The sequence below is a fragment of the Chiloscyllium punctatum genome, chromosome 14, assembly GCF_047496795.1.
Source record: "Chiloscyllium punctatum isolate Juve2018m chromosome 14, sChiPun1.3, whole genome shotgun sequence".
NCBI classification, from domain to species: domain Eukaryota; kingdom Metazoa; phylum Chordata; class Chondrichthyes; order Orectolobiformes; family Hemiscylliidae; genus Chiloscyllium; species Chiloscyllium punctatum.
In genome coordinates, this window is record NC_092752.1 from 18,241,681 (window position 1) to 18,269,643 (window position 27,963).

The window sequence follows — 27,963 nt, forward strand, 5'->3', positions numbered from 1 at the left end:
AGACCCAAATGGTCTGTCCCTTTATTTTCAAATTGTCTCCTTAGATCCTCTCACACCATCATCTACCAACCAGCCAAGGAACATAACCCTGGAACATCCACCTTGTCTAGCTTTGTGTGCTCCAGGTGGAGGAAGTGAATGTTTAAAATGATGGAAATCAAGCAAGCTACTTTATCCTGAATGGTATCCAGCTATTTGCATGTTGTTGGAGCTACACTTACTGTATTGTAGAGAGTATTCCATCACATTCCTGACTTGTGGCTTGTAGATGGTGGAGTGAGGAGATGAGCTACTCACACATAACTCCCAGCCTCTTATAATGGCACTGTTTATGGATCTCAACAAGTTAGGGTTCTGGCCAGTGGTAACCTCAGAGTGTTAATGGTGGGAGATGCAACATAAGTACCTTGCTTTTTAGAGAAATCTAGAAGTTTCAGATTATTGGCTTATGCTTATGATAAGACAGCTCTGTATTTCATCTTCCATAGACCTAAGGTTTCTAAGGGTCATTTGATAGTTTATTTGCCTTCTGATCAGAGGATGGATTTTCTTATGTTGTTACCTCATATTCATATGTCACTTATAATTTTCTCCTCAAAATAATAAGGTTCACAGCATTAGAGCAGATGATCACAAATTTATTAAGCAAATGGTTACTATTATTCACCATAATTAAACATGCGCTTAATAGTAGTATGTAGAGTACAACTTTGCATAGTTTTGCTGGCGAATGTTAACAGGATAATCTGGCCTCAGTAAAAGCTGTGCTAAGTCTCCCGGCAATTACATCTTCGTGTAGCTTTTTTTTCTGGAGTCCTGTTCCTTTTTCATGTTAACTTATATTCCTTTCAGGTACTTATGATGTCAATGTTAGACATCCTGAAAGATCTGTCAAGCAATTCATAAAGTCCGTAAAATATCAAATGGCTTTTAATGTTCCTATTTAGGTATTATTTTTCAGTCATGGAGCTACTTCTGTATTCTACTCCTGAAACCTTTCAAATGATGCTCTTTGTTCCTCGTTGTACCTTATACTTTGTGCTGTCATCAAACATTCAGCAAAGTTGACCCAACATTGATACCCAAGGCTTTTATTCATTTTCCACTTGTTGGGAGGGTAGTCACATTTTGTCGCAACAAGTGTTTCAGGGTTAGGAAAGCCAACATAAATTGCACAGTGAATGCTCTTCAATTTTTTGTCAACCATGCAGCTTGGCTGCAATCTCACCCATCACCCTGATACTTCTTAAACCTACCCTTCCAATATTCTGTAGCCTTTCTAAATGAGATTGTCAATATATCATAGATTAGGAGAAGTTTTGTGTCAGAAATTCATAAATTACTGTGTCCATTGATTAGGAAACAGATGGTTGTTATCCTACAGAGCCATCAATTTTAAGACAAGGATTGAGAGAAAAACAAACTGCAGATACTGGAATACAGCACCACACTCCAGAGGACTTAACATTGAGTTCCAAACACCTTACCTGCTGCCTGGGTAGCCTACCGCTCAGAGGACTTATCACTGACTTCTCCAATTTCAAATAACCTTCCCACCCATCCCCTGGCTCCCTTTCCGGCCCCACCTCCTCCCTTCCATTCCACCTACCTACCCTTTCTTCTACCTACCAAGCGGATACATTCCTCCCATCAACCAATCAGGTCGTACCCACTACCTATGTTAACCTATCACTACCTCACCATTCTGCTACTCTCCCCACTCTTTATCTGTAGCTCCACCTACCTCCACATCTCATCCTGAAGAAGAGTCATACCCTAAAGTGTAGGAATTCTATAAAAAGGAACTCTGTATTGAGTTAGATCAAGGCCAATCCTTATCTAAGTCCATAGGCTCAGTTCCATAGGCTTCAGTAACGTGCTGCTGTTCCTTTCTCAGTGCTCAGCAGAGTGTGGCAATGGAACCCAAATTCGGAGTGTGGTCTGCCTGAAAAAAACTGACGACAAACTTACAGTGGCAGAAACACATGAATGTTCCCATCTGGAGAGACCAGCATCAGAGCAGACCTGTCATCTGAGGAAGTGTGATGTCAAATGGTACTCAACAGAGTGGAGTGCAGTAAGTATTCCAAGATAAGAACCATCCGTGTGAATGGAGTAACTCCACCACAAAGGAATTATCAATGGGGAAGTGCACTGACTTCACCTAGTGGTATTCACTATCTGTGCCAGTGTACAGTGTCGTTGCTGGTGCTATATGTAAAGAATCCTATCAGTGCAAAAGACAGTAATTCACAACTATAATATGTAGCAGTGTAGAGTGAAATGGACTATAACTAAATCCTGTACCAGATGCATTAAGATCCTGGTAAACAGCTATTGCCAGAAATAGTCCTTTTCTACAGTCAGTTGGAACTAGTCTGAATGTACTTTTTATAACTCAAACTCCTTAACGATAGGTGTCAGTAACTCAAGTTTCTTTTTTAATTCACTTGTGGGATGTGGGCCATAGGCATCAATGGTTGGCCCGTATTTATTGCCAATCCCTAGTTGCCCTTGAGAAGGTGGAGATGATCTACTTTCTTGAATCGCTGCAGCCAATGTGATGTAGGTAGACTCGCAATGCTGTTGGGAGGGAATTCCAGGAGTTTGGCCCAGTGACAGTGAAGGAACAGTGATATATTTCCAATTCAGGATGGTGAGTGGCTTGGAGGGGATTTTGCAGATGCTGGCTTTCCCATGAATCTGCTGCCCTTGGCTTTCTGGATGGAAGTAGTTGTAAGTTTGGAAAATGTTATCTAAAGGTCTTTGGTGAATTTCTGCAATGCATCTTGTAGATGGTACACACTGCTGCTGCTGAGCATAGGTGATGAAGGGAATCAGACAATAATTATGCTTCTCAGCAAACCATTTCATAAAGCAGAATGTGCATGATTCAAAAGTCATCACATGCCTTCAAAGTGTGAATGAAAAAGAATCTCAGGGCTTATTGGGAAATATATGAAAAAGAAATACTGAATTTATCAAGCTGCCAGGTTGTGCAAAGGGGAGTTTCTAAATATCCTTATTAAATGATGAACCATGTTGGCAATTGCGTGTTGTCCATTTGCAGTTTATTCCAGCCAGGTTGTGTTTTACAGTGTTCGAAATCCTGCGAAAGTGGCTATCGGGTTCGAGAGGTCAGGTGTCTTGCAGATGACATGACACAAAGCAACAGTTGTGATTCCTTCCTAAGGCCAGTTGATAAAGAAGTCTGCAACACCAACCCGTGTATACCCGAGATAGGTATGGTCTAACGGCACCGATTTCATGTGTGCACTGTAATCTTAGTCCTCCTGTATGTTTCAAAGAAAGTTAGACTTGCATTCGTATAGTGCCTTTCACAACATGAAGAATTATACCGCCACTGAAATACTTTTCAACTGTAGGTCCTGAAGCCCAGCAGCTAATTTGCACACAGCAAGCTCTCTCAAACTGTTATGTGATAATGATCAGATAGTTCATTGTTTGTGATAATAACTGAGGGATAAATATCAATTAGACCGCTAGAATTAATGTGCCTTTTCTTTTCTGAAATAGCACTAAGGGATTTTCAAAGTTCACATGAGAGTACAGACAAGTCCTGAGCATAACATCTCACCCATAAGACAGTATCTCTGTCTAATGCTGTTACAGTATGTAAGTCTAAATATTTGTGCTTGAGTGGGATTTGAACTCTCAACCATTATGACACTGAGCTACAGCATAATCATTCTCAATTTTAATCCAGTTCTCTGTGAGTTGTGTGCAGTGCAAGTTAACAATTGTTTGCATGGGTTATGCCAATAAGGTCAGGTATAGTCATCTCACACGGATGGCAAAGCTCCCTGTACTATGTTCCAACCTCAAAATTCAGCCTTTGTCTCAGAAAAAAAAATTTTACAGCATCAGTGTGATACTTTCCACTTCCTATATCTATCACTCTGTGTGCAAATTAGCATTTAGTTTAAACACTGGATATTTGTTTGTTAGAGACTTTTGTAGGAAACAGTTTAAAATGACCAAACACCTCGCAGCAAAAACTTGGAGAATTCATTTAGCTACAGTCAGTTCTTCAATAATGTGATGGTTACACTCTTGGGCAACCCCATGTTATAGATAAATTGCGCTTTAGGCAAAGGGATTAAAGTGTTGACATTGTAATCATGCTTCACCCAACACGCATTCTAAAAGTTCACACTTTAGAAATAGTGTCATCAACTCATCAATGGCTTTACAGCAAATTCGCATTTATAAACTGCACGTTTTAACAGAACAACCTGTATTGTCTAAAATGGTGGTGTCACTCACACAAAAAAATGTTAGACATTTTCCAGATTGTAAAATGTCTAAAAATGTTGGCCATTGATGATTCTATCAACTGTTCTAAAGATCTTATGCTTTTGAGCACTCATTCTGCATTTTTTGAGTTCACGTTTTATCCCTACTTTTACCACAAGAGCCCACAACTTCATTCTGCATCCTTCCTGTTGGTCAGTTATGAGGTCAGGAAAGATGTGGAGCCAATTCTGATGCAAAAAAAAATCTTAGCTAGTCCCACTCCCCACATCATTTTCCCCCATAACACTGCAGGTTTGGAATGTCAACACATTTCATAATGGAATCCAGCAGACAAGGTGAAAACTATGACATCTACGGTATAGCCTAACACACTTGAAGTGTGTGCAATTTGAAAAAGTGCTGAGCTGAACTCCAAAGTTCACTGCCACCTACTTCACCAATCATCTGTTCAAAGGCAGATTCTTGGCTTTGTTTGTTGATGCTTCATTTGGAAACTCTTCCTTGGCAGTCATATTCTAATATTGTAGGGGCGAAGAGACAATGCTCTTCAGTCAGAACAGGAACTGAACCTGTGCTATTAGTGTTATCCTGGACCACGTTGCTAGCCACCTAACTAACAGAACTCCTTGTCAATTACTTAATGCTGCTATGTTTGGAAAGAAATGTCTGTTGGAGGAGGTTGACAGCTAAATCAGATCATTTGACATGTACTTCCTACCACCAATTTAGGCAATGTCTGAGGATTTCCATGGAGTATCAAGCAGTGTCGATAGTCTCTGCAGGAGAGATCTCAGGCATGCAGTTGGCAAGCTCTGAGGAACACTACCACTGAAAATATCAATATGTTGAGGTCAACAATCCAATATATGAGAATATATTTGGAATACTTCTGAAGATGTGGTGACTGTCAGAATTTGCACTGTGTGTAGGTATAAGCATTTACTGGCATAGGAACAAATTCTGAAGTTGGCAATTTCTCACCAGTACCTAATTCTTCAGTAAGTAACAAGAAATGTCCCCTGATCGTGTAGGATTATATAGTTGGAATAGGAAATGCTACTCCAAGCAACTGAGGAGAGATAATCTGGGCCTGGAACACACATTGCTATGGATTAATGCAATAACAGGCAGATCCCTAGGTAAAACACTCAGCAGTCCTTCACTCCTACTGTTTTAAAAGGCCAACTCAGAGGGTGGTAGACAAGAAAGAATATAGTGCACTAGTACAAGCTGCACAATGAGTCAGTCAGCACATTATGGCACACATTTTGTACACATCCACTCTCTAGCATTGTAAAGACTTTGTTTAAAACCCCAATCGAGCCAAACTCTGCACATGTAAAGTGTGAGGGAGGAATACCTACTGGAAGTTTGAGTTTGAAGGAGATCTCAAATCTATAGGGTCTTTATCCTGTTTTAACATCAGTCCTAAATTCCAGTGTGCTGGAATAAGTAAGTTGTAAGTCAACATTCTAGCAGTTTTACACGTATTCCAGTCTCATTAAGCTCTGGATTTTTTTCCCTGCTCTTTTTGGCCTTTCCCAAGTATTAGAATCATTTCAGAGTCTCTCCATGCAGTTTGAGGCATGTACGTTTTAATCACACTTACACGCTTGGGTCTTTCCCACTAGTATTGATAAGAATATAAGTGTTAAGAGCAGGAGGAAGCCATTAAGCCTCTCAGATCTGCTCCATCATGCAATAAAATAACTGTGGATCTGATCATGACTTCAGCTCCACTTCCCCGCCTTCCCTCATAACCCTTGACTCCTTTGTCGAAACAAAATCAACTCATCCAGCCTTGAATATTTGAATGATATCACCTCCATGCTATCTGGGCTAGAGAAATCCAAAGATTTCCGACCTTCTGAATTGCGAAGGATATCTTGTGGTGAAACTGATTACAAAGGGATCTTGATCAAATGAGGCAATGGGCTGAGAAATGGCAGATAGAGTTCAATTTGGATAAATGTGAGGTATTGCAGTTTGGTATGACAAAAACAGGGGAAGGATAATGTTAGGGCTTTGGGTAGTGTTGTAGAAAAGAGGGACCTGGGGTTCAGGTACACAATTCTTTGAAGTTTGCATCACATATAGACAAGATCGTTGAAAAGGTGCTTAAGCACACTTGCCTTCATTGTTCAGTGCTTTGAGTATAGGAATTGGGAAGTCATGTTGAGGTTGTACAGGACATTGGTGAGGTCTCTTCTGGAGGACTGTGTCCAGTTCTGGTTGCCCACTTATAGGAAGGATATTATTAAGTTAGAGAATGCTCAGAAGAGATTTACCAGGATGTTGCTGGGTATGGAAGGTCTGAGTTATAAAGAAAGACTGGATAGGCTTGGACTTTTATCACTGAAGCGAAGGAGTTTGAGAGGTGACCTTATAGTTATGAGGTTTATAAAGTCGTGAGAGGTACAGGTAAGGTTAATGATAGGTGTCTTTTCCCTGTAATGGAGGATTTCAAGACTAGGGGCTATTTTTAAGGTGAGAGGAGAGAGATTTTAAAAAGACATGAGGGGCAAATGTTTTACACAGAGGGTGGTTCGCGTGTGCAATAAACTTCCTGAGGAAGTGGTGAATGCGAATACAGTTACAGTTTAAAAGGCACTTCGATAAGAACACGAATGGGAAAGATTTGAAGTGAAATGGGCCAGGAGCAGGCAGGTGGGACTAGTTTAGTTTGGGAGTATGTTTGGCATGGACTGGTTGGACCGAAGGATCCGTTTCCGTGATGTACGACTCTGACTTCCCTACAAGGCAAAACATCCTTTCACCATCTAACCTGCCAATGTCCCTCCAAATCATATATGTTTCAATTAGATCACTTCTCATTTTTCTAAACTAATAAATGCAGGCCCAACCTGATCAAACTTTCCTCAGAAGATAACCCTTCATTTCAGGAATAAGCCCAGTGAACCTATTATGAACTGCCTCCAATATAAGTATACTCTCTTTAAATAAGGAGACCAAAACTGTGCACAGTACTCTAGGTAGAGTCTTACCAACACCCTGTCCAGCTGTAACGAGAGTTGCCTATTTTTAAACTCTAATCCCTTGCAAAAGAACTCAAAATGTTATTATTGTACTGCATGGTAATGTCTTGTTATCCATGTATGAGCTCTGGTTTATGTGTAAACAAATTTATTGGCTCAGAATGTCAAGGAGACTTTTGATATAAATGAGATGCAAGTGTGGCCATTTATGAGCAGGAAATTGTCTTTTAACTGTTGTAGCACCCATCTTACTGTAAACCATTCATATATTGTGATAATTTCATCTAGCTGTATTCCTGGAGTTCCTACCCTTCCCAGTCATTAAGAAAAAGATGGACCTTCTGCCATAACCTCAGTGGAGATCAGATTGACCCCTAGAGAAACAAACATTTGGAACCATTTCTCTGGGAGTGCCTCTGATTTCCTGCCCACGTTAGCTCAGCAGACTGAGAGAATCTCCATGAACATTCAACTGAATGGTGGACTGTCGACCACAAGTGAGTCTCTGACTGGTTAGGCTAGTGATGTCTCCTCTGAGATGTCAGCACTAAATCCCACCTTGAAATGTTTTCCCTTTTCATAATACGGTAGTTAACATGCTTATGTGGACTTATCCACCAACATCATCATGTTTAGGGACAATTGGTGTTTTGGGACTTAAGATATTGCTGTCTTCTCTTATTTATTTCTAGTGCTCCCTTTAGAATGCATCAAATTGAGCACTAATCAAAAGGGGCTGTTTTTCATTTGGAATATGGTAAGCTCCAGATAATTAGACCTAATTCTTTGTAACAAACTGATCAGCCAGTAGAGCCCATCTCCCTCCTTGCTTGTGTAGCCTCTGGGTGATGCTACCCGACACCATGTCCTTTCATTCCCACAATGCATTCCTGAGTGGCAATGGAACAAGAGCTCTCACTGGCCATTCTCATCCTTCCCGCTGCCAAATCCCATCTCCGTATCTGTGAGGGCACACCCAGGAGCGACGGCAGACTCCCAAGTATGCTTCAATGTCTGTCAACATTTGTAAATCTGATGGGGCCTTTCTGTCTGCTCCTTGATACGGAATAATCCTAAAGTTTGAAAAAAAAAACAAAATTAAGTTGCAACACTGTAATCCACATCCCATTAGTCTATCAAGGACTTCTCTCCATTACTAATATAAAGCATTGTTTCCACATGGTTAATCTTGACTTCTAAGCCTGGAGTTGAGTGAAACGAATACCATGAATCTCTGGTTTGTGTTGTACTTGCTTCTTTAATATGGGAAAATAATTAAGATTTTTCATCTGCCTGCCTGATCTAACTGGTTTCAATCATTCTGATAAATACTAGCATTTAATAGTTAACAGGTTGGGTGGAAATACCTCCACAAAACCACCATAATCACAACAAGCCACATTCGCTACTTCAAATCTGTAATGGACATTTCAATCTCCTTTGTGAAATATGACTTTGTCGAGTACTCATCATCTCGTATTGCAGTCACTTTGAACAGCCCAACACTGCATCAGTGCAGAACCTATCACAAAACCAATAGTTCAAAAGCAAAAGAATATTATGAAAAAAACTAAAAGGATAAACTGGATTACGAGGCTTCAAGTAAGTTTCTTGTAAAGCCATTAGCTGCAGAGACCATTTTGCAAATTTTGAGCAGATTTGAGAAGAGACCATTTTCCTCTGTTTCCAAAGATAAGTTGTTCTTACAGTTCGTTTTGCTTTTACCTGCTAAGGGTCTGTATTGGTGGTGGATGAATTGAGCTTTCTCAAATTCAATTATATGTCAGGTCCTTTCCAAAATGTCACATGTTAACCACTTGTAAAAGCGTCAATTGTAGATTTTTAACACCACTGTGCTCATGCTTCACCACCTCCCAGGGCATGCTGATAGTAAGTGGTGCGCCGTGCAGACACTTTATCGGCATGTCCATACATCTGAGAATAGCGCCTTGCAGATATGCTACTTTGAGCCCTGAAACGAACATTTCAATTATACCAGAAAGTGCATGGACTCATTAACCCGTTGCCTGGCTGTAATGTGCAAGCTCCTGACTCCTGCTAATGACCAGGGCATTGCTGGTTATTCTGTGTTTAGCCCCTAGCAGCTACCCTTTCAATCTCACTGTTAATTCTCATAATAACAATGTCTTGTGCTGGAGACATCATGGTTGCTGCTTTTGTACCTCACACCTATCTTTGTTCTATTGTGGTGGTTCAGTACCACCTTGGCTTATGGGCTTTAATGCTGTGAGTACCAGCAGTAAGCCCTGTAATTTGGAAACCCCCAACCACTCAGTAAATGTGCTGTGCCCTGTGAATAACTTTCCTAGTATTCAACTTATTGAGCTCCAGACTTTGAAGTACAGACCAACTATGTTAAACCAAGCTTTCAAGTTGCAATAGAAAGATATCCTCTATGGACTAATGAGGTGTGGAATTGCAACGTGATTTTGTTTTTTTTAATTTAACTTTTTAGAATGTTCACATATTGAGGAGCAGACAGAAGAATTGCTTCCTTCCCATGGCAAACAGGATTGCAGCTTCCTAATTTTGTATTATATACAGGCATCTGAACAAAACATGGTATCACTGATCATTTGAAATCCAAAATGTTCATTGTGGGAGCTGACTTGATCACAAATGGAAAGCTGTCCCTCTCTGCTGGCCATTGCCTGTAATCCAGGGTCCAGTGTCTGGCATAACTGGGTCCCTTCTGAACTGTGGACAGTAGAGACATGTAGGTTTCCTTTGGCCTGGCCATGTAGGTGGCTAGGTTGGACAATTAAATTTCTGGACTGCCTGCAAGTGAGATTGAAATTGATAAAGACCTTCCTTCCCAATTCCATGGATCTTGCTGTGCAGAACATGCTACTTGTACACAACATCATGGGATCTCTCTGTTGCTTCATAAACATACAAACGCGAAGCAGGAATAAGCCTTTCATCTCCACAGGCCTGCTCTGTCATTGAATAAGATTTGAGCTGATCTAATTGTAACCTCAAAGCCACATTACCACCTATCCCAAAAAGCTTTCACCTGGCCTTGCTTACCAAGAATCTATCCACATTTGTCCCAAATTTGTTCAAATACTCTGCTTCCACTGCCTTTCAAGGAAAAGACTTCTAAAGGCTCAACCCTGTGAGAGGAACAAAATTGTCCTCATCTCGGTCTTAAATGGTGACAACCTCCAGTTCGAGATTCTACAAGAGGAAGCATCCGTTCCACAACCACCTTGTCAAGACTCCTCGAGACATTATGTGTTCTAATCTTATACTTCCTTGTTGTGCTACGATGGGAAGCTTAGAGAGCCCTTGACTCCATTAACTTGATTGTAGAATGATGACAGCAAAGAAATAGACCAATCCACTGCCTACGACCATGCCCTCTTTACATATGGAGCAGTTTAGCTAGTGGTCCTGCTCTCACCCTTTTCCCATAGTGTCACTCATCTAGTTCCCTTTTGACAGCTACAGCTGAATCTGCCACCACCAGCCTTACAGGGTGGTCTCGAAATTTCAACCTCTTCACAAATTAGTTCGGCAGATTCAGCTGGTGATAGCTGGGTTTCATGATTTAACAATTCACTTGTTTTCATTGGGTTTTTGCCAATTGAATTCTGCAAGAATGAAAACTTCTGCTTGTCACACTGTTGCATGACACTTGAATGCTGTCTTAACATCTTTCGGTGTTTATGAGACATTGGCCAAGTGATAGCAGGGCTTAGCTAGCATTGCACAGGACACATTTCCTGGTGGATAGACAAAGAGGAATGAGCTGAGACTCCGACTGCCAGTAGATAGTGCAGCACGGAGGCACATGCATTAATGTGGTGGGAGCTTCCTGATCTCCCTCCTTTACTTTTTCAGAAACCCAAATGCTAGCATGTAGGCGCAGCAAGCAATTGGGAGGGTAAATGGTATGTTAGGCCTTTGTTGCAAGATAATTTGAGTACAGGAGTGAAGAAGTCTTGCTATAGTTCTATAGATGCGAGACCACATTTGAGGCATTGTGCAGAGTTTTGCTGTCCTTCTCCAAGGAAGAATATACTTATTCAAGACCCATAAAGCATGGAAACAGACCCCTTCAGTCCAACCATGTTCCCAAACTAAACAAATCCTGTCTGCAGTTGGTCCATATCCCTCCAAACCTGAATTTACCCAAACATCTTTTAAATGTAACTATACCCACATCATCACTTTCTCTGACAGTTCATTCCACACATTTAACACTCTCTGTGTAAAAAGCGTTGTTCCGCACACCCTTTTTAAATCTTTCTCCTCTCACCTTAAAAGATATTCCCACAAGATTTGAACCCCACACCTGCATTAATGATATAGAAGGAGGAAGGCCATTCAGGCCATCAAACTGCTTGGCTATTCGATGCCAATACTATGCCTTTCCAGTCTATTTTTATATCTCTAGCCCTCCATTCCCAGCAACATCCTGATAAATATTTTCTGAACCCTTGACATAGAGGGAGTGAAGTGAAGTTCTCCAGATTGATTCCTGGGAAGGTGGGATATCCTTAGGAGGAGAGATTGTGGAGACTAGGCCTGTAGAGTTTAGAAGAATGAGAGAAGATTTCATTATAGTACACAGAATCCTTCCAGGGCTCAATAGGATAGATGCAGGCAGGAGGTTTCCCCTGGCTGGTGTGTCTAGAAACAGAGGCCTCTGTCTAAGGTTAAGAAGTAGATTATTCAGGAGTAAGGTGAGATGTTTTTTGGAATCTTAGGAATTCTATACCCCTGAGGACTGAAAACTTAGTCATTGAGTATGTTTGGGATGGAGATTGATACATTTCTGAATAGCAAACGTACTAAGGGAACAGTACAGAAAATAGTATTGACATCGAATGGCCAAGCAGTTTGATGGCCTGAATGGCCTTCCTCCTTCTATGTCATTGATGCAGAGCTGCCCAGGAAATTCTGGCATTGTAGCCTGATGCCAAAAGTTGCCTGAATAAACAAAGATCTGATCTCTTCATTCCTGATGAAGGCTTATGCCTGAAATATCGGTTCTCCTGCTCCTCGGATGTTGCCTGACTGCTGTGCTTTTCCAGCACCGCACTCTCGACTCTGATCTCCAGCATCTGCACTCCTCAAAGATCCAATCACCCGTTATTTCCGACGTCAACTTTGTTAGCCTTTCTCCCACCCACCAACCCCAAGAGTTTTAAATGACAGCAAGGATTATCTGGTTGTCAGTTGTGAAATTGAGAAACCCATTCAATTTCTTGCTCCTGTTCCCTGTACAAGGTCCTGTTGGGGGAATGGTGATGTTTTGGAGTTACCCTCTGGCCATTTAGATGTCTAAAATAGAAAATAACAGTGTTCCCAGAGGCTCAACATATGCTGTCGTTGTGGATATGAGCTCACAATGTGGTCACCTCTACTCTGAGGAAACAAAATGAATACTGGGTGACTGCTTTGTGGCACACTTACATTCTGTCCTCAAAAATGACCCCAAACTCTCAGTTGCTTGCCACTTAATACAACACAGCATTCCTTGGTCAACATCTCTATCTCAGGCTTGCTGTAGTATTCCAGTGAAACTCAGTGCAAGCTAGAAGAACAGCATCTCATTTTCCACTCCCCTTGGGGACCCTGCAGCCTTCAGGATTCAACATTGAGTTCACTTAAGTTTAGGGCCTGAACACCACCTTGCATTGTCCTTTACCCACCCCTGAGACCAGACTTTGTTATGACATGGGCTGCTTTCTGCAATCTTCTTCCCGACCTCTCCGCCCCCATCCCCTGTCCGGCCTATCACCCTCACCTTAACATCCTTCCACCTATTGCATTCCCAACGCTCCTCCCCCAAGTCCCTCCTCCCTACCTTTTATCTTAGCCTGCTTGGCACACCTTCCTCATTCCTGAAGAAGGGGTTATGCCCGAAATGTCGATTCTCCTGCTCCTTGGATGCTGCCTGACCTGCTGCGCTTTTCCAGCAACACATTTTTCAGCTCAGATCTCCAGCATCTGCAGTCCTCACTTTCTCCATGGGCCGCTTTCTGCAAAGCCAGTCGATTATCCACCACTTACAGTCCTCATTAGCAGCTTGTTGTTCTCCAGTGCATTCTATTATTCTAGTTTTATGTCACCTTAACTGTCATTCTCTCTCTATAGACTCCATCTCTGCACACCTTCTCACTACCTCCTCCCCCAACTCCAAGCCTACTCCATGTCTTCAGCACAAGTATATCCTTTTCCAACTACCATCACCTTTAAAGAAGGGTCACTGAATTGGAAACAAAGTTTAAAAAAATCACACATCACCAGGTTATAGTCCAACAGGTTTATTTGGAAGCACTAGCTTTCGGAACGCTGCTCTTTCATCAGGTTGTTCTTTAAGATCTCACATTCCACAACCACCTGATGAAGGAGCAGCACTCCAAAAGCTAGTGCTTCCAAATAAACCTGTTGGGCTATAACCTGGTGTCGTGTGATTTTTAACTTTATTTGAGACATGACATCAAATCGCAGACCTGTCTTTGGTAAACACAAGTAGATCCCATGGCACTATGTCAGAAAAGTACAGGGCACATATCTATTGTTTCTGACCAATATTCATCTTTCAATCAATGTCATAAAAAATGAATTGTCTACATGGCTAGTGTCTTTTTGCTGCTTGTGGCTGCTTGCTGCACACAAATCCAATGTCACACTTCCTGTAATACAATAGCAACCATGTTTCAAAATGTTGTTGGCTGGAAATCATGTGAAGATATCCAGGGGTCAGAATGAGTTTGGTATAAATGCAATAAAAGCAGAAAGTGCTCGAAATATTCAGTTGGTCTGGCAGACCCACAAATGCTGAGTTTTTCCAGCACTTCCTGTTTTTATTTCAGTATCCACTGCATTTTGCTTTTATTTCAGTGCTCCATCAATGCGAGTTTTTCTTTGTTTTAAAGCTGCTGTGGTCATAATTATTTCCCAGATGAGCAACCAGTGTTATTTTGTGGTTTAAGTTTTCAGAACTGATTCCTATTGCTTTCCTTTTGCAGATGAAAATTGCAGAGACATGTACTTCAACTGTAATGTTGTGGTACAAGCCAGACTCTGTGTCTATACATACTACAAAACAGCTTGCTGCGCATCGTGCGCCAAGACCAGAAGAAGAGCTGCCCAGCTCAGAAGCAGATAACTGCTTCCCATCAAAGCCCAATCATCCTCCCAGATTGTGACGCCGTAATATTACCATAGGAGAACTTGCAGATTCTACTGTTTTGACAATATCATAATTGCAAAGGAAAAGGGTTAAATTTAGTATGTATGCGGCTAGTTTACGGAGAGAAATTATAGTATTAATATAATCTTATACCATTATCATGCTGGTCTTTCGTCAAAGTGTTGAATTTTCTAGTTAATTTGCAGTATTTGAGTTACAGATATATGAAATGCATTCTACACACGAATGAAACATATTCAGTAATAGGTTTTGGGATCTCCCCTTGCAGCAGAAAGGCTTTATGTTTCAGGTCTGATGATCGATCATCAACCTGAAACATTAACTCTCTTTCTCTTCCTACAGACTCTGCCTGACCTGCTGAGTATTTCCATCCTTTTTTTGTTTTATATTTTATGTTTCAAAAAGTTGATTGGGGGAAAAAAAACATGCAATGACTTTCACTGCACTCTTCCTAGACAAACTTGCGCTCTTTAATATCATATTCGACTTGAGGTTTATCTGTGGATTTTTTTTATAACTGAGAAACAATTTTTTGATATTATGGTACTGCAGAATTCTGCATTTACCAAAGGCAGAACTATCATACTGAGGTGACTCCTCCAATTCTATTTACTTAGATGGCAAGAACTGCTTCTGTCTTGGGAAGACCCTCCAATCTTAATGCTCACATTCCGTACATCAGCTTTTGAGTTATCTCTGTTTGTCAGCATTTTGCAACTGTAATCAGTCAATACAAATCAATTAGGTTAGCGCTGACCACAACTTCCTGCACTCCATCAACTGCACACAAAATAAAGGCAGATAATGTTTAAGATGAGTTGATGTTTTCTGGGTGTTGCAGTTACAGGTGTCTCTCAGCATTTGTGGAACTGTCAGTGCTTGGGAGTAGATGTTGAGGTAGAAGTGGCAATGAGTTTAAAATGATACTGGACATAGCTTAAGGTTGAGAAAATGCCATTTACCCCATCCCTCTGTCTTCTGGAAAAACTATCCCTCTCACCGATTCATCACCATCACCCACTTCCAAAAAGCTGCGTCTTTTGCAAGTCTTCACTCTCTTAATTAACTGTTCTTCTGGCATATCCCTCACTACTATGTTCCAAAATGCCTATTGGTAACAGATATGTCATGACTCAATCTTTACTGAGCCTAGCATTAAAAATGTACACCTCCTAACTCAGCTATCACCCCATTTTCTGTGAGTGTCCCTTTATATCTGCCCCAGATAGTTCTAGATGTTTACCTGTTTTAATATGTTCACACATGTCTGGAGGAGATGAGACTTGAATCAGAACTTCTGACCCAGAGGAAAAGACACTACCACTGTGCCGCAGGAGCTCTTTGTATGCTGCAATCTGTCTGGATTAGGTACGCCAACTGTGCTGTTACCAAGGGAGGAACAGGAATTCAATCCAATGACAAAGAGAGATCAGTGACATATTTCCAAGTCAGGATTATGTGGGACTTGGAGGAGACATTGATGATGATGTTGTTCAAGAATATCTGCAGTGCTTGTTCTTCTGGGCGGTAGACTTTGTGGGTTTGGAAAGGGCTGTAAAAGAAGGATCTCTGAGTTGCAGCAATGCAGGCTATAAATGGAATACTACGCTGACACTGTATGTCAGTGGTGGAGAGAGTGAATGTGTAACTTGGTGGATGTGGTGTTGACCAAGTGGACTTCTTTATTTTGGATGGTGTTGACCTCAGAGTGTTACATTCATTCTGGCAAGTGGAGTGTCCTATGGCATCCCTAAATTATGTCTGGTAAATGGTGGACAGGCTTCGGTGAGGCAAGAGGTGAGTTATTCACCTCAGAATTGCTCACCTCTGACCTGCAAATTATTTATATGCCTGGTTTCGGTTCAGTCTCAGGTCAGTGTTAAGACTCAGTTTCAGTTGTTTGGGGATTTATTGACAGTAATACCATTGAATGTCAAGAGGAGAGCATGGAAATGGTCATTGCCTTATGTGGAATGAATGTTACTTGGCACTTTTCAGCCCAACTCTTTTTATTGTCCAAGACTTGCTGCATATGGACACAGGCTGCTTCAGTATCTGAGGAGTCACAAATCATGCTGTCCATTATGTAATCATCTTCTGACCCACTTATGACAAAGGGAAGGTCATTGATGAAGTAGCTGAAACTGGGTGAGCCTGGGACACTACCCTGAGGAACTCCTGCAGAGATGTGCTGAGATTAGTAAGACTGACCTTCAATCAGAAAAATTCATCTACACTGACTATAACAAACTGAGTAAGGACCCATCCAGAACAGAGTATGGGCCTGATTTATTTATCTAATCTAATCTAATCTAACCTAAACACAACCATCTGCCTTGGGCCAGGTATGACCAACCTGTGGAAAGTTCTTCCACTCATTCCTGATCAATTTTTCCAGAGCTCCTTGATGCCACACTTGGTCAAACCCTGTCATGATGTCAAGTCAGCACTCTCAATTCCCCTCTTGCCGTCAGCCTTTTTGTCCCTGTTTTGACCAAGATTGCAATTGGTGTCAGGAGTTGCATGGCCCTGACAGAACCCAAATTTAGCGTCAGTGAGCACATTCTTGCTGTGTAAGTATCACTTGGAGCATTGTCGACTACATTTTCCATTACTTTTTAGGTGACTAGGAAGAGACTGATGGCACAGTAATTGCCAGGATTCGGATTTATCCTGATGTTTATGAACCAGGCATAGCTAGACAATTTTCCACATTGCCAGGAATGTACCAGTGATGTAACTGTACTGGAACAGCTTGGCTAAAGGCATGGTTAAGTCTGCAGCACAAGTCTTCAGCTCTATTGCCAGAATGTTGTCAAGGCCTTTGTATTTTTCAGTGCCTTCATTTCTTGCTATCATGTGGAGTGAATCAAATTGTCTGAGGATTAAGCATTTGTGATGCTGAAGACCTCAGGAAGAGGCTGTGTTGGATCATCTGATCAGCACTTCGATCTGAAGATACACGTTTGCTAATGCTCACCCTTACCTTTTGCACTGATATTCTGGGCTCCCCCATCAGCAAGGATGGGTATGTTTGGTAATGTGTATATAATTGTCCACCATTATTCAAGACTGGGTGGATCAACTCTGCAGAGCTTTGATCTGATTTGTTGATGTTAGATCACCTATCTATTGCACGCTGCCTTTGCTGTTTGACACACAACTAGTCCTGTGTTGTCACTTAACCCAATCTCATTTTTTCTCCTATCAGGATTACAGAACGGTGTTTTGAACAATTCTGTTTACCTTGCTTGCCTTTTTCCCAATTTAGTCAAACAAGTGCCACGCTCAATCAGAAAAATTCACCCACACTGACTATAACAAACTGAGTAATGACCCGCACAGAACAGAGTACGGGCCTGATTTATTTTCAGCAATGCTGCTGCTACTCTTAATAGTTTGCTTCAATGCAATTGGCAAAACAATGTTTAATCTTTAATTCCAGCTACAGAAATAAGTAGATTGTGTTTGAAGTTGAACAGATGTAGTTAATAGTTTCAACGTTCTGACTGTCAGCACAATGACTGGAGCTGGTAAAGGGCAAGGATTACCTCCAGATAGAAATGGATACTGGGATAGAACAGCTGCAACTCAACCTTGTCTCTGTGTGTTTAAGGGGAAAGGTTGGAGATAGCACTGGACCAGAAGGGAGAGGAAGAGTTTAGACAGGTGGGGCGAAACTTTTACAGTACCGACTGACTCGTGATTGCAGGATAAGCCCAAACGACAGGAATATGATTGGTTCATTGAGCTAGCAATATGATTCTCACTTTGGAACTTATACTGCAGTGGTACACAATAGATCCTGGATTCAAATCTCGGACAAGCCTTGATTGTTCATGACACAAAGACAGGCCGAGTGGTTGACACTGAGGAGGAAGGTGTTAGGTTTTAGCAAGGTATGGATGGATTGGTCAGATGGGCAGATCAGGGACATATGGAATTTGATCCTGATAAATATGAGGTGATGGATTTGGGCAGAAGGAATAAGACAAGGGAATACTCAATGAATGGCAAGACACTAGGAAGCTCAGAGGAACAGAGGGGTCTTGGGAGCTTACCCACAGCTCCCTGAAGGTGGCAGGGGTTAATCAGGTAGGTAAGAAGGCAAACCAACCCTTTACCTTTATTAGTTGTGACATACCTTATAAGAGCAGGGAGGTTGTATTGGAGCTGAACAGAACTTTTTCCAGGACAAAGCTGGAGTACTGTATGCAGTTCTGATCAACATTATAGGAAAGCTGGAGGAGATGCAAAGGAGATTCACCAGGATGTTGCCTGGGATGGAACATTTCAGCATGAAAAGAGGCTAAATGAGCTTGGGTTGCCTTCTTTGAAGTAGAGAAGGTAGAGGGGGAACCTGGTAGAGATGTATAAGATGGTGAGGGATGAAGATAGGGTGAACAGAAAGCAGCTGTTCCCCTTCGTTTAAAGGTTAATAACAAGAGGGCATCATTTTAAAGTGAAAGACAGTAGATGTAGAGGGAATTTGAGGAAAAAAAGCTTTCACCCAGAGGGTGGTGGTCATCTGGAATGCATCACCGGGAAGGGTAGTTGAGATGGGAAACCTCACAACCTTTAAATAGTACTGGGGTGAGGACTTGAAATGTCATAACATTCAGGGCCATGGACATAGTGCAGGAAGTGGGGCTCGGATAGGTCATAGTACAGTTTTGATGGCTGAAGGACCTCTTCTGCCCTGTATGATTCTATGAATTGTGAGAGGCAAGAGAGTGTGGGAAGAGTATTGGATAAATTCCAGGATAAGTAACTGTTTTTAAATTTGATATGATTGTTAGAAACTCGGTGTTGTCCAATTCTGTGTAGTTCTGTCCAACGATTCGCATCTGTCTATGTAGTTCCGGGTGAGATTCAAGCAGAATGCTGCTGTATGTTTTGTTCTTTCACATTCTTTGCTTTCCTCACATGTTGGATTGCACCTAATACACAATGCATTCATCAATCTTACCACAGTTACATATAGAATATATTTGTGAGGACTTAAGTCAATCGATTAATTCATCTATGCTGTGACACCATTCACCTCCCTTGGTATAAACTGTGCACAGACCAGTTCAGCCTGGTGGCTCAGTGGGTTAGCACTGCTGCCTCACAGTGCTAGGGACCTATGTTTTATTCAACCCTCTGATGACTGTCTGTGTGAAGGTTGCAAGTTCTCCCTGTGTCTAACAGGTGCTCCATTTATTCCAGAGGGTCCAAAGGTTAGGTGGATTGGCCATGCTATATTGCCCTGTAGTGAGCAGACTAGGTGGATTAGCCATGGGAAAATGCTAGGGTAGGGGACTGAGTCTGGGTGGCATGCTCTTCAGAGGGTTAGTGCAGACCCAGGTTGAATGGTCTCTCCCTGCATTGTAGGGATTTTAAGTGACTCCACATTGTAAAAGAATGGTTATTTAAAGACCCAAAACCATGTGCCCCAAGTTATTTATATTGGCATAAACATTTATTGAGTTTCCTTTTTGAAATGGGACATTATTATGTACATACCACAACCTGCAGCAAATTCTGCCATCTGAATCTTCTTTCCCAAAGCCTGCTAGCTTTTTTGTCTAGCAGGGAGAGAATAGCAGGCCCTTGGTACACTAAGAGATTGATTTGAATATTCTTCCAAATTCCTCCATGGCTTTGTTCCACCTCACTACTAAGAATCCCTACCAGTGTGGAAGCAGGCCATTCAGCCCATCACATCAATACCGAACCTGCGAAGAGCATCCCACTCAGACCCACCCATCCATACTCTATCCCAGTAACCCTGCATTTCCCATGGCTTATCCACCTAGCCTACAGTAGACTTATAGTGATTATCTGCCATGCACTTCAGTCTGTGTTTCTGACCTATTCACACACTGATTGTGAGCCACCATTAGAGTAGCAGAGATAGCTCCTCCAGCCAATGTGCCTCCACCTTTTGGGATTGTCTTTGAAACCCACTTCGCTCACTTCCATCCAGTTTCATTTCTGCCGTGTCTTCAATTTTCACTTCCTTCCCCCTGCTTGATGCCAGTCCGATTCCCTTTCTAAAGTCCTCAGAGGCAAATATTTATATGCAAGCAATTTTTAAATAAGAATAAACTGCTGCTCAGAGTATTTTGGTAATGTGCGATTTCACATCTCGATAAAAACGAGGAAAGCAAATGAACTGGGCTGCTGTATTGTTTTTGTTAGAAATGCAGTTTGGGAATCAGATGCCGCAGGCCACCGGGAAACAACTGTGAGTATCAGGGACTGGAAAAAGTGAGCTCTGGTTCAACTGGTTTGGCCATAACTTATATTTTTGAGCATTTTAATTTCTAACACAGTGCTTTTGTTCACCATGATCTCCACATCCTGCCCGCATTGCAGAAATTAGTTTCTGGGATGGAAAAGAACATTTACTGACAGCACGCAAAGTATTTCCAAAACACAATATGCAAGAGGGACAACCAGCCATGACACAATAACCAATTCCACCTTAAGTTTAGTTTTAATTTGGGGGTGTGTTTAGACTGGGGAAAGTGAAATTCTGTGATCAATCTGAACACTGCATCACTGTCCTCCATCCAAAGCTGACAGGGTAGCTGCTGGAAATCTGAAATAGATTGGACAACATCTTTGGAGAGTGAAACAGAATTAACAAAACAACTCTGAAGGAGGTAGCAGGTACAATTACAACATTTAAAAGGCATCTGACTTGGTTTATGAGTAGGAAGAATTTAGAGGGATATGTGCCAAATGCTGACAAATGGGATTAGGTCAGATTGGGATATCTGGTAAATGTCTTTGGAGAGTAAAACAGAGTTAACAAAACAATTATGAGGGAGGAGGTGGATACAATTACATTTGAAAGGATGGGTATATGAATAGTAAAGATTTAGAGGGATATGGGCCAAATGCTGATAAATATGATTGGGTCAGATTAGGATGACTGGTCAGCATGGGTGAGTTGGACTACAGGGTTTGTTTTCTTGCTGCACAACCGGCAGTGAAGGCTGATGTATCCTCCATTTTGTTTTTTGTATTACACAGGACCTTTGACTATTTTTCACAGCTGCATATAGGTCTGACCTGTGCATAGACTCGGGAACTTGTAGGTTACCGAACGGTCATGCAGCTTTGAAAGACTGCATTGATTAGGATGATATTCACTAGAGTTTAGAGGAATGAAAGGAGGGAAATCCCATAGAAACCTGCATAACTCTAACAGGACTGGACAGGGTAAATGCAGGAAGGATGTTCTTGACAACTTGGGAGTTCAGAATCAGGGGTTATGGTCTAAGGATAACGGGTAGACTATTTAGGTGATGAGGAGAATTTTCTTCATTCAGACAGTGGTGAGCCTGTGGAATTCTCTGCCCCAGAAAGCAGTTAAAGCCCAAACATTGAATGTTTTGAAGAAGATGTTAGATATAGTTCTTAGGGCTGAAGGGATCAAAGGATTTGGAGATAAAAGGGGAACAGGGCACATGATTGGATGATCAGTCATTATCATGTTGAATGTCGTTGGGCTGAATGGCCTGGTCTTCCAATTTTCAATGCTTCCATGTTTCAATTGCTCAGGGCAAGCAGTGAACAGCCAAAATTGGGTGGCAGGAACACAGGATATCAGAGGATGCATGGAAATGGGGGCGGGTTTGTTGGAAATATGGTTGATGTTGATCCTGGGGAAAAAGAGATGGGACACTGATCAGGAGTGGCTTGAAGATCAGTGAGTCCAGGGTTTGGTGGGGAGCGTTGCACTCCATCAAACAGATCAGTTCAACATCAATACACACAGTGGCTTTTTGTAGCCTCTCTACTGACTGCAATCAGCACCTGCTAACAAGTTTAGTGCCCCAGAACCTCATATATTTTACAGTCAAAATGGTAATGCAGTTATCTGACTGTGATTTTTGAATGTAAAGTAGCCTCCTGTCTCCGGACTTTTTCTGAGATGATTAAAGCCTGATTGTTGTGGTCAGGAGGGATGTGGAAGTGGGATTGCATTAGCATCACATCGCCTTCCTCTTAGTCCACCACCTGTGGACCAACTCGGCAAAGTTAACATCAAACCCATCATGGGGTTTCCTTTTGAACTGTTCAGAATATTAAGGAGGCATCTTGGAGCTCATCTGCACACACCCTGCCTCTTCATGCTGAGTAGCTGATATGCTGAGGTAGACTGACTACTGCATTGCCTCAGATCAGCTGGCTTCTTGAAAACATTCACACTTTATCTGACAAGTCGAATATTCAGATATATAACAATCAAAAACAATCTGCGATTGTTAGCATGAGCTGAACCAAATACGTCCTCAACATGTATTTAATTTTAACATAATCACTGTTCTGACACCAATTATTCACTGGCACTCTGTTTCTATACTAAAGCAGGCAGTTTGAGCAAACAATCTAAATGAATTCCAGACACTGCTGTGTGAAATATGTTATGATTTTATACAGTTGCCTTGAAACAGCTGATGCCAGTATGTGTTTCTTGAGTAATTCACTGAACACAGATACATGTGCTGGGTTATTGAAGAAGCTAGGAATACATTTGGAAACACTTATGTAAAACGGTCCCTTAATTAATGTTGTTTTTGTGCTTGAATTGAAAAATTCTATTTAGAGGAGTTTAAAGCTTGTTCAATTCTTAGTCACTTAAGGTCTTTATTTTATCGGCAAAGAGACTAGATACTATCTCTACATAGTCATAGCAACATGCACCCAGATTGGAGCCTGTTATTTCCCTGATGTGTTACTCAATTTCCTGTATTGTCTGTGACTCCGTTTACTGGATTTTGTTTCTTGTTGCTGTAGCACCGACCACAAATTATTCTTACAACTGACCTGGTCCATTTTTATTCCCTGTTTCCTGGTATTTGTTATTAAGTTTTCCCCAGTCGATGTTACTCAATGTTTTCTGGTATGTCATGGCCTGTGTCACTTCCTGTTCCTTGTTCTTGTTACAGTAGACTGAATTCTAGGGGGTCAGCTTTGTGGGCGGAGGGGGAGTAGATGAGGGCGAGTAGACCCATAAATTAGGACCCCTCACCACCCCCCCCCCCCCCATGCCATTGGCAGTGTGCCAACCAAGAGTCACCCAGTCTGCCTGCACATTATAAGAGGTGGCTGCTCATCAATGGCTCCAAAACCCCTAAAGTATGCAATGAAGGGTGTCAGCCCACATCTGCTTGGGCTTAATGGGCAAGACCTGTGCCAATGTGTAGGCTGGTATGGTCAGCATTGAAATGTCATGATGCCTCTTTATTGGGGTCCTCTGTGCCCACAGGTTGGCCTCACTGTTTCCACGTTCCTTTCCCCTAGCCCTGTCCAACATTCATCCACCCTCCTTCCTCACCCCAGGATTGGACAATCTGCCCCAGCAAGATCCCTGAACTAATTGGGATTTCAGGGCATCTCTGATTTTGCTTCCAGCCTGGACATCCTGCGAGATTTAAAATAGGCCACGGATCCTGGTGCAGTGTTGAGCTGACGATCTCCCAATGGCTGATGGCAGCTCTAAGGGCAGGAATTCCTCTTTGAGAAAGAGAAGCTCCTTCCCTCCTAATAAAAGGGTGACCCCCCACCCTGGGCCCAAAGCAACAAAGTGGGGCAAGTCACCCCAATGGAGGTGGACTCACCCCCGGTATCCCATCCTTGATCGTGTCAGGATTACAAGGTGCACCTCTTCACTGACTGTTTGGAAAATAGGTCAATTACTATTCTGTTGGGGTTTTTTTATTTCCTGTTGATGTGTTCCTTCCTCCCCTGAAATCCTGAGTGATGTTGTGGTATGGTCTCACAGCTGCAGCCCACCTTCCAGTCGTGATTATTCATCTGAACGCAGATAGCAAGCATTCATAGACAGTTGCACCTTTGCCCAGTTCAGTCTTCATTGAATATCCATGCACGCATACAAAAATACACATTCTTACACACACACACACACACACACACACACACACACACACACACACACACACACACACACACACACACACACACACGTACATATAGAGATAGACATGCATTACTGCCTGGGATGATAGAAACAGACTGGACTGATTACTCTCTTCCTAATCTAGAGATTTAAGGACAATCACTGTCCCTTGACCACCACTCAAGCTGAGTAGCACAATGTTGACAGAGAATCTTCCTGTTCTATATGGTTTGACAGCTGCCTGGAATTGCCCGTTGGACTAGAATGTCCTGCAGCATTAAAATTAGTCATGTATACTGTTAGTTTAGCAATCCAACATTGTGACCTCACCATTTTCCAACGTTTCTTATGAAAATGTTGTAGATGAGTGTTAGCCATTTTCTCCCAATGAATTGAAGAATAAACAACCTGGATGTATCGAAGTCAAAGCAAATTACAATTGTTGTCAGAGTGTTGTTCCCATTGGGGTGATCTCTTAGTGGAAACAGTTGGCCTACATTGGTTTAGCCCACGCTGTTGAAATGTCATACATTTTAAATATAGTTGTTCCTCGTATGTGCTGAACCTGGTCACGAGCTTCAAAGGGATTATGAGAGAATTTTCTTTTACTTAAAACAAAATCATCTTTAAATCACATTGCCATTATTTTAAATGCAGGTAGTAGAAGCATTTATAATGGTGAGATCCAGCAAGATCACCATTGTTTTCAGTGACTGGGTGCACTTACACACATAAGCTTCCAACTATTTTAGGAAAAGGGCAACCGTGCAGTTGTGCAAAAGACTGAGATGGATGTGGAGAGCAGTAAGTGACACCAGAGGTCACTTGCTCCATAATTCTCTCCTCTGCACTGTTCAAGGACCCCACCTCCATGATATAAGGTGCTCCACTTTGAAAGGGAACCAGGAAAATCTGGAACAGTAAAACTTTCAGGGTGAAGTGTCGTGAATACAGTTTTTTTAAAGTCCTCAAAAATTATGGCCTTCCAGATCCCCGGAGCTTTAAATACCATGAAACTAATCACAGAAACACCACATAGGTTGCAGTTATCACCCTACACCGACTTAACTCATCATAGAGTCGTAGAACATTTCCCTGGCAAGTGGAGCCATGTGACCCATTGTTTCTGTGCCATGTCCCTGCAAGAGCAGTTCAACTATTGCCACTTCTGCCATCTTTACCCTGGATTCAGATAACTAGGCAATTCCCTATTCATACTTACAATTGTGTTCACCTCCACACACGCTCGGACACTGCATTCTGAATCCTAACAACTTGCTGCATCTCATGTCACTTCTGGTCCATTGTCCTACACCTTAAATCATGTTTTCTTGATCCTTCCACCAAAGGGAACAGTTGATCCCTGTCTATATTCTCCACGTCACTTGTTTAAAAAGATTATACTGAATCTCTCTATCTTCTCTTCAAACAAAACAGCCCCAGTTTATTTAATCCATTGATGTAACTGAATTTTAGCAGATGTCCCACTGGGACTTGCTAACAGATTTAGGGGTGAACAGTGAATTACAAGAAGATGTAATGCAGGTACATTGCTAATAAGGGCACCACTGCCCAGGTCCAGGAAGAGCAAGAAGATTTGTGAAATAGCTGGCCAGCAGTAGGTTCTGTGATTGAAACGGCATTATGAAAGAGCAATGATGATTGAACACTGTGAAAATGCTGTGATTGCAATTTGGTGTGTAAAAAATGTATTTTTAATCTAATCTCAGATTAAAAGATCCCTTTGTTCGGGAGATTGTAAAAAATGTGTGGACTTATTATTTGGAATAATTTATTTTGTATGCAGTGAAACCTCCCAATTATTCACTAGACTTGTATAGGACAAACCCTTGTGTAAGATGTTGCCTAATTGCAAGTCTGCTGTTAATTTTGTTATTTGTTTTGTAGTTACCTTTGTTGCAAATTTCTGAGCACTCTCAAATATCTGCTCATTTCCAGCGTCCGCAGATAAACAAAGGTCCTAATGTAACTAGAACTGAAATATTTGGATTTTCCTTTCTGTACTGACAAGCAGCTGTTAAGGTTTATTCCTTTTACACTGTTAAATAAAAAAACTTACTTACTGTTCATTGTACAAGGTCTTTCTTTTGATTAACAATATGAAATAAGTGATTAATGCATTGGCATCACTACCTCTGGAGACTGGTTTGAATTGCAACTAAATTGAGAGCATTTATGGAGCATCTTTGTTCTGTTTCTAATGGTCCTGTCAGCACCAAATAGTTATTGGTTCACAACAATATATTGCAATAAGGAAGAAGGATTCTAGGAAGGCAATAAACTGACTGTGGTTAACCAAGGAAGTTAAGGATTGTATTAGATTGAAAGAAAAAAAGTGTGGAAAAAATGAATGATAAACTCAAGGATTGTAAAAGCCAAAAAAAGCGGCCCAAAAATAACAAAGACGGGGAATATAAACTAGGAGGGTCTGTAAACTATGAGGGTAAACTAGCAAGTATTAGAAAAATGGACAGTAAATGCTTCTTTAAATATAAAATGAAAGGAGAGGCCACAGCGATTGTGGGCCATTTAGAGAATGAGGTGGGGAAATAACAATGAGCAACCAGGAGATGACAGAGGTGTTGAATAAGTATTGGTCTTCACAGCAGCAACATTTATAGCATTCCAAATAATCAAGGGAAAAAAACAGTAAGAAAATAAATACAATAACACATGTTAGGGAGACTAATGACAATAAAGGCCCAATGGACCTGATGGGTTTCTTCCTGTGATACTAAAAGAAGTAGCTACACTGATAGTGAATGCACTGGTACTAATGTCCCAAGTCTCCTGAGATTCTGGAAAAGTGCCAGGTGAGGGAAGAGCTGCCAATATCATACCCTTATTCAATAAGGAAGTGAAACAAAAACAACAGCCAGTTCACTTAACATCTGTCATTGGGAAAATATTCAAAATTATAATGAATAGCAGAGCATTTAGAAATGCATAATATAATCAAGTACAGTAGGCATGTCCTCATGAAGAGGAAATTATGCCTGGCAAATTTATTACAATTGTTTGAGGAGGTAACAAGCTGAATAGATAAAAGAGAACCAGTAGGTGTAATATATTTGCATTTCTAAGTGGGGTACGACAAAGTTTAGCACATAAACTTTGATAAAATATGTCTCAATGCTATTGGGTGGTCTATATATAGCATTGGGTAGAGGATTGTCCATCTAATAAAATACAGAAAGTTTCTATAAAGGGAATACTTTCAGGAAACAAACATATAACTAATGGAGTGGCACAGGAGTCAGTGCTAGGGGCACAATGATTTATAATGTATATTTAAAGGAAGATTTTTTGTTGGAGGCAGTTCAGAGAAGGTTCATTAGGATGATCCCTGGTATGGAGGGATTATCCTGTGAGCAAAAGTTATGCAGGTTGAGGCTCTACTGATTGGAATTTGGAAGACTGAGAGGTGACCTCATTGAAACTTATAGGATTCTCAAGGCCTTGATTGTGTAAATACTGAGAGGATAGATTAATACCTAAGGGCATACTTTCAAGATGCAGGGATGCCAATTTAAGACTGAGATGAGGAGGAATTTCTT

At 41.4% G+C, this 27,963-nt stretch overlaps 1 protein-coding gene across 2 annotated transcripts in view; it reads left to right on the forward strand.

Moving 5' to 3' along the window:
- Window positions 1–26,470, forward strand: part of adamtsl7 (ADAMTS-like 7) — a 454,799-nt gene extending 428,329 nt beyond the window's left edge. For both annotated transcript variants that reach the window (XM_072583993.1, XM_072583994.1), the window contains exons 16-18: window positions 1,898–2,077; window positions 3,099–3,243; window positions 14,282–26,470. In XM_072583993.1, the coding sequence (XP_072440094.1) occupies window positions 1,898–2,077; window positions 3,099–3,243; window positions 14,282–14,421 (465 nt within the window). In that variant the 3' untranslated portion in view covers window positions 14,422–26,470. The remainder of the gene's footprint in view (window positions 1–1,897; window positions 2,078–3,098; window positions 3,244–14,281) is intronic.
- Window positions 26,471–27,963: the final 1,493 nt, after the last annotated feature.